Source organism: Seriola lalandi, unplaced genomic scaffold, assembly GCF_002814215.2.
Source record: "Seriola lalandi dorsalis isolate HSWRI2012SDOR001 ecotype SW California unplaced genomic scaffold, Sedor1 jcf7180002054797, whole genome shotgun sequence".
Lineage (NCBI taxonomy): Eukaryota > Metazoa > Chordata > Actinopteri > Carangiformes > Carangidae > Seriola > Seriola lalandi.
In genome coordinates, this window is record NW_019525350.1 from 8940 (window position 1) to 21462 (window position 12523).

General features: G+C 41.0%; 1 protein-coding gene across 5 annotated transcripts in view; it reads right to left on the minus strand.

Moving 5' to 3' along the window:
* Positions 1 to 4879: 4879 nt before the first annotated feature.
* The window catches only part of lpp (LIM domain containing preferred translocation partner in lipoma), a 142670-nt gene continuing 135026 nt past the window's right edge, over positions 4880 to 12523 (minus strand). For all 5 annotated transcript variants that reach the window (XM_087179199.1, XM_023425955.2, XM_087179200.1 and 2 more), the window contains 2 exons: positions 12006 to 12126; positions 4880 to 10540 (listed from right to left, as the gene is read on the minus strand). In XM_087179199.1, coding sequence (XP_087035325.1) covers positions 10412 to 10540; positions 12006 to 12126 — 250 coding nt within the window. In that variant the 3' untranslated portion in view covers positions 4880 to 10411. The remainder of the gene's footprint in view (positions 10541 to 12005; positions 12127 to 12523) is intronic.

A 12523-nucleotide genomic window follows, 5' to 3' on the forward strand; every position in this document is an offset into this window, starting at 1 on the left:
CTCATCTTAATGAAGACAAGTATAAGTGGATAGGAACAATAACAATATATCTATTATACAGTACGTATCATATAATTAATGTAGCTCTATCAAAAGAATAATAGCTTCAGTGAAATGAGATGACCTCCGCGCTTCTGTAATCTGATTCGTTTGGAGAAGCAGCTAAAAACAATCTAACTTGATGAATATAATGCACTGCAACATCTGGCACTAAACATTTCACACATCTCAAATATAAATTAAGAGACAAAACAAATTGAAACATACAAAAAGGTGACTTTCCAAATACCTTTTGACGCTTAACTGTTACTGATAAACAGTGTCCTGGTGTGGAGTTGCACTGTACTTTATTTATGTGTAAAAGCTCCACTGGGAGTAATTATTAAAGCAGGTATATGCTGAGAAAATTAGCATCAATTTACAGCTGCTACAGCAAAGGAGGCTAGCGGAGTCACACAGCTGTAAGACAATAAGAACGTGTTTTGAATCTGATGTCTGTGGTGGATGTCAGGTCCTAAAAAATGTGGACATGTGTTATCAATTTTGAGAAGTAGTCAGGCTGTGTGAACTGATCATCACCATTGTACTTGTATTTCCTATATAACTGTGCCAATAGCAACTGGAAGCTAAGAGACAAAACCAGAAATGGAAGAAACAAATAAATGTACAGTTCACGTGGTACATACATTTGTGATTCACACGTTTTTGTTTTTGTTTTACTTATTGACGCCTGAAGACAGCGTCGCTCGGCTGAAACAGAAAAACAGAACTGACTGTAATCTGACAGAGTCGATTGTTATTTCTACTGGACTCTGCCCATTGTCTCTTCCTGTGTGTGTCGGAGCATGTGAATCACAATATGGGGACAGTTTTCTCTGTGAGCATTGTGTAACTGTAACTTAGCAACTGATACTAGATCATCTTTAATGGATCTCGGTTATGAACGGACGCCCATTGGCAAAGCACAGGAAATCAAAGAAATGTTAAGAGTGCATGTGCCTGATGTGGGAAGTTGATTTTGTTTTATTTTGTGAAAGATTTATTAATATCACAAGCAATGAAGTGCAGTAATTATCAGTACTGTAGTACCAAAAAACCAAAGTCTTTACTGTGATGATGATAATTACTGCAATTCATTTGCTGTGAGCTCAAAGTTTCCAGAAATCTGTCATGAATGTGATCTATCACTGGAAGTTTAACAGGTGTCCACACCGCAGCTCACACACCCTGCATTAAATCATGTAGTAGATAGCAGAGTCTGCTTCAGGTCATTTCCTGATAACTTACAACGTGTCACCACGTCCACCGTGGGCTCTGTGGGGGCAGTTGCTTCTTACACTTCACATTTGTACAAGCTAACCTGCTGCATGCATCAGCAGTGAGTCAGCCACCTCTAAGCTCTCTTTTGATGAATGATACTTAAGTAACAGGCTAATAACATGTAGCTCTGCTGCTTCCGGCACCAGCCATACATTATCCCAACCACGGTCTGCAGTCCAGGTGCTGCGCCTTCATTTCAACGTATTACTTCAAAGAAAACAGTTTGCAGTTTGTATTTTCAGCTTTACAAGCACAAACCATGTCGCTAACAAACTGTTACAGTCACTGCACTGGGTTTTATTCCACAGCTTCTCACCACCATGTCGAGTGTGATGGTCCGATGCTGAATCTTTCAGCAAAATCATGCTCCTCAGCTGAAAGGAAACTTCCCCAGTAATTCTGCAAGAAATCATTGCATCCTGTGTGTTTTCTTTTCACTTGGTTTAAAAGCGGGAAGCTGCCACACGAGGATAACATTTATTATTATACAGAAAAAGCCTGGAAATATGTCAAAAAAAAAAAAAAAAAGAAGCACATTTGAAAGATGCACTGTAAGAGGAACATAATGGCCACTTCTTAAACAGAGCCTGGTGGTATGGCGGGGCAGAAAGCCCTCGTCACACAAGTTAGTGTAGAGGTGAACAGTCCACAGCTTAGAAATGCTAGCATACTCAATGTGACAATGCTAACATGTTGATGTTTAGCACAGAATAATTAGCATGTGTCTTAGTTTAGAAAGTTAGCATGCTAATGTTTGCTAATTTGCTATCTTTAGAGCCTCACCGGTAGCGTGACTAAAAAACTACGCTGCTCTTATGTTGTTTGTTCCTGGCTAGAAGACCCATTGGAAATGCGTAACACCACACTGTGTCAGCGCTCGCAAGCTAGGAGCTAGCTAGCTTTTTTTTGGCTAAAAGTACTTTATTGAACATTTTAATACTAAATAAAATAATTCGTAATTTTTGGATTTAAATGTGGACACTGGAGTCGTACTAACATCAGGTGGAAATGTAGTCAGGTTAAAATCTAGATACGATGTGGATACCAGACATTATGAGAATTTTAATGTCAGTAAATATGGAGGCAAAGATGGCCCACCCACATTGCTACGTGTAGATCCTTGCTGCTAGCATGTTTTAGTAAAAGATCATATCATTCTTTATATTGTAGGTACATTTTGCTCACGTTGGAAAATGTAACCCCATTTTTGAAGATAACATTAGCTAGGTTTTGGTGACAACAAGTATATTTGTTTCTCACTAATTTATACATTAAGAAAAGAAAAGAAAATTGAAGTGTGTAACATTTCACTATTTTGTTGAGTAAAATCTCCATTTTGTGTCTTTTTGTTTTGTTTTGTTTTGTTTTACAGATAACATCAGTATATTGAACATTTCAATGCTAAAAAAGTATGTTTGATGTGTATTATTAAATGTTAATGCATTAACAAAAAGAATAACAATGTGGAGCGCGGCAGAATATTAGAGGAACCAAATACAGTTCACATAAACCAGACTGAATGATGCTTGTGAAGAGCAGAGTGATCGCCAGAGGTAAGATTTTCATTTTACATGATTTCAGTTGTTTTTAGAAACGCTGTTGCATGGATAATGGCACATAAAATGTTTATTGTTCATTCATGAATGAGTCATGCAACATTCAGAGTTTTGCATCAGTCTGTAATGAAGGCACATTAAAAAAAAGTTTGGCTTCTGAGCAACCTGTGACACTGTCTGCAGCTCTGATGAAGTCTGTTTCTCTTTCCTTTATAAAGGACAGACTCAGAAATGTTCTTATTTATTTGAAATTGTTTCGATGGAGGTAAAACAGTCAGTTACAGACATGTCTGGAACCCTTGAGCTCTGCAGGCACCTTGGCCAGTCCTTGGTCGCTCACAGCCAGCTGTAGAAGAAGAAAACATTATAATGGTTTCATGCAACGTGCTCAAAGTTCTACCAAGAGCAACACTGACTCAGTGATTACATCACTGCCTTTTGCCAACTCAAGGACACACAAAAATCAATGATCTTGATGCAAATGCACAGTGGGAATTCGCTTTAGAGCTAATAACATTAAGCTCAGAGCCCTGCAATGTCGGCCCACATTGTAATGTTATGTAAATCTGACCATATGACAACTTCATTTAAATTACAGTGCGCGAGATTATGCATGATAGTGGCCCATTTTGCTCCCTCGTGCTCATCTCTGATTCCTGGTAAATAATTCAGGCCATAATTCTGCGTATTAGAAGAAGACATTAAAAAAACGCCGAAGCAGGCCCCAGGAGACTCGACACTGGAATTTTATGCAGAGGAAGAAATTGGTGGGTACATGATGTTGGCTGGAGGGCCCATCACTCATCAATCTGTTTGTAAACACCAGATTTATGTGCAGTAAAGCAAGTCCTCGGCTAAACTGCTGGAGGGGCTTCTCATTCTCAGACACACACGCAGTATCGCCCGCAGCACACTGAGCAAAAAATTACTAGGAAATCTCCTGCTTTGCTGGCATGTCAGAGTCTTCAGTTTACCAGCAGAGGAGTAAAGGGGATGAATACATTCTTAATAGTTCACAGTTCACGTCAGAGGCTGGAGAGCAATAAGCTGCTGATATGACCACTGTATTTACTGTAAGCATCAGGGCTGGCTGGGGATAAATATTTATATTTATAGTCTGTTTTGGATTCAGGAGAAACCCTGCTCCTGCTTTGTTTGCTTCTTTGTTTCTGACATTTAAATGGACATGGCACTTTTCTACCTTTGTCCATGGTGATCTCCTTCTCCTGCTCTTACATTTCAGACTGCTGTTTCAATTTAGCCATCTGCAGGAAGGAAATGAAATGCTCAGTCACTTACTGCTGATATGTGGCACACAAGTAAAGATGACAAATGGAAAGGATTAAATCAAGCGGGTCGTGGAAAGGCGACAGTAAAAAAAAAAAAAAAAAAAAAAAAAAAAAGTCTTTAAATTATTCTAACAACTCCATCAAGCTGATCCCAGCAGTAAGTATACTTCATAGTTGAGTGCATTTGCTGATCGTTGCCACAAAAAAAAAAGGAGGGAGAGAAAAAAAAAAGCGGAGACTGCACACTGTATCTCAGTGTAATTAAACCGTTGTCCCAGATGTGCACTCAAAAGACTATTGCGAGTCTAAGATTTCTATTAAGCAGGTGATTCCAATTCGTCTAGAGAGCATGAGACAGGAGGAAATGAATCTGAGCTGTGTAAGCACGGGGCATTTGCTGCCAATGAAGGGCTTTTAAATGACTCCTGAAGAGAGTGAAGTAGCACTGGGTTATACTTGTTGGGAACAAATCCCTTTTCATCTGCAGGTACGCTGCTCGGGAGGTCACCGGGAGGTCTGAGCGGAGCACCAGGAGAAGACGGAGAGAAAGAGCTCATTACCTGTGAGATCCAATGGACCAGGAGCCAAAGGGCAAGTGTTAACCAGCGACAGGGGGGAGGGGGCTTTCGCCTGAGGAGATTTTTTAATATTTTCTCATGTCGTGCGACAAAACGCTGCAAAAGACTAAAAGCAAACGCAGATGCAGAGACGTGATGCTATTGCAAAAGCTTTTATTGAAGAAGGAAAAAAAACAAAAAAAACAACAGTTGACTACATGCCCCTTCCAATGATCAAGAACAGATGAGATGCTTAACTCTTAACAACAGAGGGTCAAGCTCTCTTAAGGCGAGTTTCACATTCAGCACCATTTAACACTCCGCTGCTGCAGCCTTAAGCACCACACCTGATGGAAACACCTACTGTATGGATTTAGACTTGGCCCAAACAAAAGGGATCCTGTTTATTTACTTTGGCAAAAACAAGTAAACAAGGTGAAAAATCTTTGAGGGAGGCACGGCGAAACATGAAACACACAGGAACAGTTTAGTGATTCAATACTGCTCAGCCAAAGGCACTTTTACAAACATGGGTAGAACAAAGACGCTAGACAACACAAATGCACTGAACACACACACACACACACACACACACACACACACACACACACACACACACAGAAAAAAAAAAAATCAATCATCAATGTTTTTTGTTTCTTTATATTTGTAGCATCAAACTTTTGATAAGATTCATGTCAGATGTGTGATGTGTCCGTACAAAGAGCACTGACAGGAGTTTAACACAGCTTTAATGGCACATTGACAAACTGCAGCAGAGATTAAACTCCGTGCTCATCAACCAGACCAGGGTACGCTTTGTAAAAAAAACAAATAAAAAAAACAAAAAAAAACATGCTAATAGGCAAATTATAAAATACTAAAATATTTAATTTAACACTTCAGAATTAGTATAAATTTCTTGACCATTTCCTGCGGAGCTTGCAGCCCTTAGTTTAAAAGCTACTCTCTAAAACATCTGGCTTTAACCTGCATTACTGTAGCCACATGTGAGCAGTGGAACAGGCTGTAAACACAACACTGACACATTGTCACCTCATAAAGTTGGTTTTGGGAACTAAAGCTGCTTCCTGTGACTGAAAACAAGAATGAGTAGATCGGTGAGTGTGGACCAAATCATTAAAGTTGCAGAAGCTGAAAGACTCTAAAGATGGTGGAAGTGGAACTGAAAAATCAGGTGATAATTCTGACGTGGGATCAGCTTTCACATTACACTTTGGTTTTTAACGCTTTGTTGATATAAAAATATTGATTAGCGCAGCTTTATTATGTTCGTTTTTTTATTAACCGCATTAAATTCCCTTTGCCAAACTGTAGCATTGAAAACTGGCATCCTCTCAAACAAGCACAAAGTTTGACCGTGTGCTGCAAACAACATTTCTAACCGACGCCCGTATTATCTGCCTCATTTCTGATTTAACAGTCAGACGCAACTACACACTTTCTACATCTGTGCATAGATGTCGATGAAGATGACTGTATGCCTCCTCTCACCGCCACAGATTAAGCGAAACGCAGCCCTCAAATGATTCAGCTGTGCAACGGTCACGTCTGAGTCTGAGAGCACAGCAACTGCTGCTACAGTATTGCGATCATGTGTGTTTTCCTGTGCAGAGGGAGAGAAAGAGAACCAGATCTGAATAATGGATCCCGGTGTGGCTTCAGTAAACGTGGAGTCTGCTGTAGAAAGCCGGGGCTCAGAGGTGCAACTGACCAGCTACAGAACCTCGACTTTACCTGATACCTGAATAAGAATTTTAAATGAGCATCACTGTTTTTTTTTTAATTCATCGACTGCAGGGATGAAAGCTTGTTTCCTCTGCCTCCTAACATCACTTCGACATCTTCATTTGTGTTTTCCTCACCAGAAGTAAAACTCTCGCCGCGTCTTTAACGCCGCTGTCAGATTATCCGAGCGGGTCCGAATGCCCTGCGTCGACCTTTAACACGCTGCCAACGCGGGATGCTACGGCGAGCTGAAACCTAGCAACGTTAGTGACGTAACGGTGTATGGAGTGTGTATTTTCTTTTATCCTCTGTTGCCTAACAACCGGTGGTAATCAGATGTCTCACTGAGGAGTCAAGTGGCCAAAGTAAGTATGGATGTAATGCAGCTGGTGTGAGTGTTTTTTTATTCTGCAGAGCAGAGAGACGACACAGAACAAGTGTCTTTTGTAACTCGAGAGAAATCCAGACTCAAATATCGAATAAAACTATAAATCTATAAATAGACTTTTCTAACAAGTTTGAGCTTTGTGACACTGTTGAGATACTTCAACATGTCTTTAAGACACATTACAGTTTCTTTCTCAAGCCCTGCACTCGTCCGATATGATTTTCTTAAGCTGCAAAAGTCTCGTTGTCTCTTAGATTTTTTCTCTGTGACCGGTGAACTGTCTGGCTAAATATGTGCTTCAAATATTGATGAAAACATTCCTCGGGATATGGAGTTTAGGTTGACTAACCTTCTGCAGGACCAGCATTCACTCACTTCCTGCTCGAGGCGTGTGAGGCTGGTTCTGTCTGTAACCAAATAAAAAGTGTCCAACCACCTTCTCACCTTCAGCTCAAACACAGCCGGAGTTTTTTTTTACCGTGTATTTAGAAAAACATTAAATGCTCCTGTAGATTTGAAATGGTCGACAGTTTTCTCTGTTTAATGTAGAAAACGTGTCGTAGTTGAGGTCTGATTAATGTCAATCACTGTTCATTTATTAATGGGCTTATTAGCACAGTTATTTACAATGCGTTACCCTGGTTAAAACATTGCCACAGTCAAATTGATCCAACAAGGCTGCCGTAACCAGATAGTGATTACAACACACACAGTATATATATATATATAAAAAGAGATTTTCTTGTTTGTATAATCACTTTGTTATGGCAGTAAACACAACTACTTAATGTGTGAGGAAAACAGGAAGTACAGAGAGTTCTCGGAAAAGTATAATTATATGGTTCATAAAGTATAAATCCACATGCACTAGAGATGTGTAATCAAGGTTTGGGAAATACTCCCGTCTCGTTTTATGTGGTCGACTACAAACCACAACACTAATAGACCGGAAACGGGCACTTATGAATTACACTGTCTTTGTTGTTCGGAGGTACCCTGTGGAGTTTTACTTGTAAACAAATGTAAGTTATTTTTCTCATCAAAATGTATTGTGTATATCTAACAAACTCTCCGAATTCATTTCCTTTCTTGTTTGAAATATTTCAGTTGTGCGATGTTTACATCACCGCTCTTCCTTCTGCAGGTGCTCGGATTCATTTCTTTGCATGTTAATCAGTGGAATAGTACGAAACCAGCTGTGAAAAATCACATGACCCGGGTGCTTTTTGGCGTCTACAGCGATGGACAATGGGTCCTTGGATGCTGGACGTTTTAAAGGTCCCCCCACCCCTCCTGCATATAGGAGGAAGACCCCCACAGTGAAAGAGGAACTAAACCTCTTTGTTTTGTGTCTCTTTGTAGTGATGTTGCTACGTACAACTGATCGCCTCCTTCCATCTGGTTGGGAGGCGGCGTCAGTACGGCGGCCTCGGAGAGCTCAACGCTCTGCAGCTGAAGAAAACACATGCAAATATATCAACGCGCTGCAAATTCAAAAAAAAAAAAAAAAAAGTTGCAGTGCGTTGAGCTCTCCGGGCCACCGTACATCAGGGATTCAAACAAGAAATGGGCAAGCTCATGAAAACACTGCTGCATAGCGCTTCTAGTGGTCAAAGTACATTTGTGTACATTTAACTCAACATCATCAAATGTCTTCCTACTTGTTACTGCGGCAGTCATTATATTAAAGTAACTATCAAATCAAGCGGTCAAACTACTGGTCCGTCACCCTTAGTGGAACACATAATAATATCAGTCATATATTTGGGAAACTCTCCAGGTCCCTTCTTTGCCCGTCAACTTTAAACAAACACTAAATATAAAAGACGAGAGTCAATGGAACAATCAATACTGACATACAGCACAGTGACACACAAAGTCACACAGTACCAACAGCATAGTTTGGATTAAAGGATTACTATAAGGACACTTATGCTTGCATCTGTACAGGTAAAATATTTCCTTATTTATAAAATTCCTTATAAAGTGTCAATGCAATTAACATTAAAAATTGCATAGCCATGTCATATTCATTATCCCTGCCAGACTGCTTAGAGTACAATCACCTATTTGATCCATGGCATGGTGAATGAGGATATCTATCTGCTTCGAAACTTTATGATTAAACTCAAACATAAGGCCGTATGTGTTCGTATGAGTGGAGTGTGATGATTGGACTGTTCAGGCCAACAGAAAAATAATCTACTGTATTCATCAAAGCAAATTCTATAGGAAAGTATACGAGAAAATATGGTGTTGAAAAAAGGGGAATTGTGTTCAACAGCTGCCTCTTGCAAATTTTTGTTCTTGACACTGAAAACGGCTCCTGTGTTTCTAATCAATACGCTGAAGGTAATGTTTAATATAGTTGCATACAAACTAAGTACACAGGAAATATGGCAGTTTAAATTCAACTCTTTGGTGTTCAATCAGGGCAGAACTGTTTTGTAATAATGATCTCGAGTGTGTTATTTCATCCCTCTGTGTGAACCGTCGGTGGATTTGCACCATAATAAAGATGAAAGAATAAAACGAACGCTCCAAACAATTTACAGTTTGCTCATGGTTTTTTTTTTTTTTTTCTCTAAACACTGCTAAAGCCACAGTCATACAACACGTGCGTCCGCGGCGTCTACACCTGCGGGGCAGATGTATCGAACACTTTGCATGTTCTGCTGGAGTCGGTTCTCACAAACAACCAGTCAGCGAGGAACATCTGAGCTGTGCATGCACACACGCGTGGCTGAAACATACAGGGTGAACATAATAATGATATGAAATAATAACGATATGTGGATGATGTATCCTGTAACTGGTGGATTTTGAGTGATTTTAAGCAACAGTTTAACAATCTGGGAAATTTGATTTTTGAGAATTGGATGAGACGATTGATGCCACTTTTACGGTACGGTAGCTTAGCATAAAGAAAACGGGGACATTAGCTAGCCTGGCTCTGTCAGTAGCTCCAAAGCTCAACAAATAATGTAATAATATAATTTTTTGAAAACATAAGTCGTAAAAAAAGACGTAGTTCTATAGGGGGGGGTTATGTGGTGGATTTTTTTTACACTTTGGACAGAGTCAGGCTGTTTCTGTTTTTTGTTGTTAAAGCTAAGCTAACCACCCGGCGACTGTAGCTTCATACTTAGCGTACAGGCATCAATCTTCTCGTCTCGCTCTCGCCAAGAAAGTGTATCAACGTATTTCCCAAAATGTGGAACTGTTCCTTTAACAGCAACACAGTTAAAAAAAACAACAACAACAAAAACACTTCTTCTTCTTCTGTGATTGTACCGAGTCGATAGATAATGTCTGCAGGTGAACACGTGATGCTATTTCTTGTTACTGAAGGTGAATATATATATAATTATATATATATATATATATAGAGGGATATATATGTGTATGCTGAGGAATGCAAGCGTGTGTGGATGGGTATGTTTGCGAGAGAGAGAGAGAGAGAGAGAGAGAGAGAGAGAGAGAGAATGAAAGAGGGAGAGAGAGAGAGAGAGAGCGTTGGATTATCACAGTGGAGGTGACCGGGCGGCGGCTTGTTCAGAGGTCAGTGGTGGCCTTGGCGGTGAGGGCCTGGATGCGGCTGGTGTTACAGTTTTTGCAGAGGACGTGTCCGTCCAGAGGGTAGCAGCCCTGGTTGTCCCCCTCTGAGAGCAGGGAGCCACAGTCCTGCAGGACACAGATACTCCCGTCAGTCCGTAAACAGAGACATTAGCCACGCTCGGCGATCACACACACTCGCTGTGCGCACGCCCCAAAATGAGACACTTAACAGCTGTTTGAAAACCATCAGCCTGCGTCAAGTTACAGTCGCTCTCTGCAGCAAAACCACAAGTTACATTTCCTATGAGCTGATGAGGTGATTATAGTTGGTCATGTGTCATCATTAAGTTCCATTCCTCCTTTTCATTTTAAAACAAAAATATTTCATCTCCCGTCTCCATGGACACGATATACGTGGATTCGATTTGTTTTTCTTCTGTTTTTAATGATTTTGTTGTCACAGGTATCAACAGATATAGACAGATAGATTCAGATTTGATTCCCTTACTTTTCCTCCAGCTCCACCACGAGCGTGACATTAATGTCTCAACCACTTGTTGGACGGTTTGCTGTGAGATTTAATAAAGTCATTCATGTTCCCCTCAGGATGAACTAGCGCCACCATCAGGGCAAAAGTCTCCTGCTTCCTTGTTATTTTCCACGTCGTAGTTTCTAAGGCAAGTGTCTGATTGATTCAGTCTATATTGACTCTCACTCATGCAGATAACAAATACCGCAGTGATGAGTTTGTGTCTTTATATATAGCTCGGTCTCCCCTGATCAAGGTCTCTCTCACATGGAGACGCCGCCCTGTTGTGCGGATGTTCTGTCTGACTCCTGCCCTCAGTTTTTGGATCTAACACCTGTAAACACACATTACAGGTTTTACAGGTGTTTGAATCATTTTTTGGCCTTTTTGTTTTTGTTTCTTAGAGCTCTGAACACACACACAGAAACACAGACACACACACACACCCATTGCTTTGGCATTATTTTCTCATTGTCTGTGACACCGGGTTACACTTTCACCATCTCTCTCTCTCTCTCTCACTCTCTCTCTCACACACACACACACACACACACACACACACACACACACACACACACACACACACAGAATTGCAGCTCCACCTACTCATGTCTCCCTGGTGAAAAAATTCTTCTCTTGTTGAGCCCCTTCAGCTGAACTAATCTGCTTTGCTTTCATTTGACCTTTATGTCTGCCAAACGCTGCGTGTTCTCACACTGGCACGGTTCTTTGACAATGTGACGCGTTACCTCTCCGTTAGCCGGGCACGTAATGTCTCAGCGCAGCTTATCAGCCAGCGAGTGGCGGCTGACTGATTGGTTACTATGTAAGTCCATGAACTTTGCAGAGGGGAGAGATGGAAAGCTATTTTGAGGCGAGTAAGAGAGGGATGATTCACTCGTCTCGCTAAAAAGGTGAGTCGAGGGACGGGCATGTGTGTTATGCCTTACACTTTCACGCCATAATGACTATCACCTGCAGCTGTGCAGCACGGTACGTAACCGCTGCTGCTAATTATGTGGAGCTCAGATACCAGCAGAGATAAACACACAGACCACATACCTCACAGCGGTAGCACTGCACGTGGAAGTCGCGGTCCAGGGCCACAATGCGGACGGTCTCCTCCTGGCCCGGCGCCGGCATTATTGGCTCAGAGCACACACAGCAGCGTGGAGCAAACTTCCTGTGAGAGACAACCAAGAGCAGCAGACAGGAGCTCAGAACAACGACAGCGATGAGACTTCACGTTGACCTTCTGTGACACAATTTCAAACAAGCGTCGGTCGGTGAGAAGTTTAGTGAAATCCATACTGTTTGTCGACTGGCTGTAACTAGTTCAACCAAAAAAGTTTTTCTTGCTTTATTTTATTTCAATAATTTTTAGAGGCCTAAAATTATAAGATGATCCAGTGTTAAAACAGTCCTCAGGACCCCTGAGTTTTCACTTGTGAGCCCTCGCATGCGGCCGAACCCCAAGTCAGGGAACCGCTGGACTGACTGATCTAGTTTCAGTTCTTCACACAAGAGTAAATATAGGATTTATTATAAAGAACAACTGTGGTAACACATCGTGAAAAAAA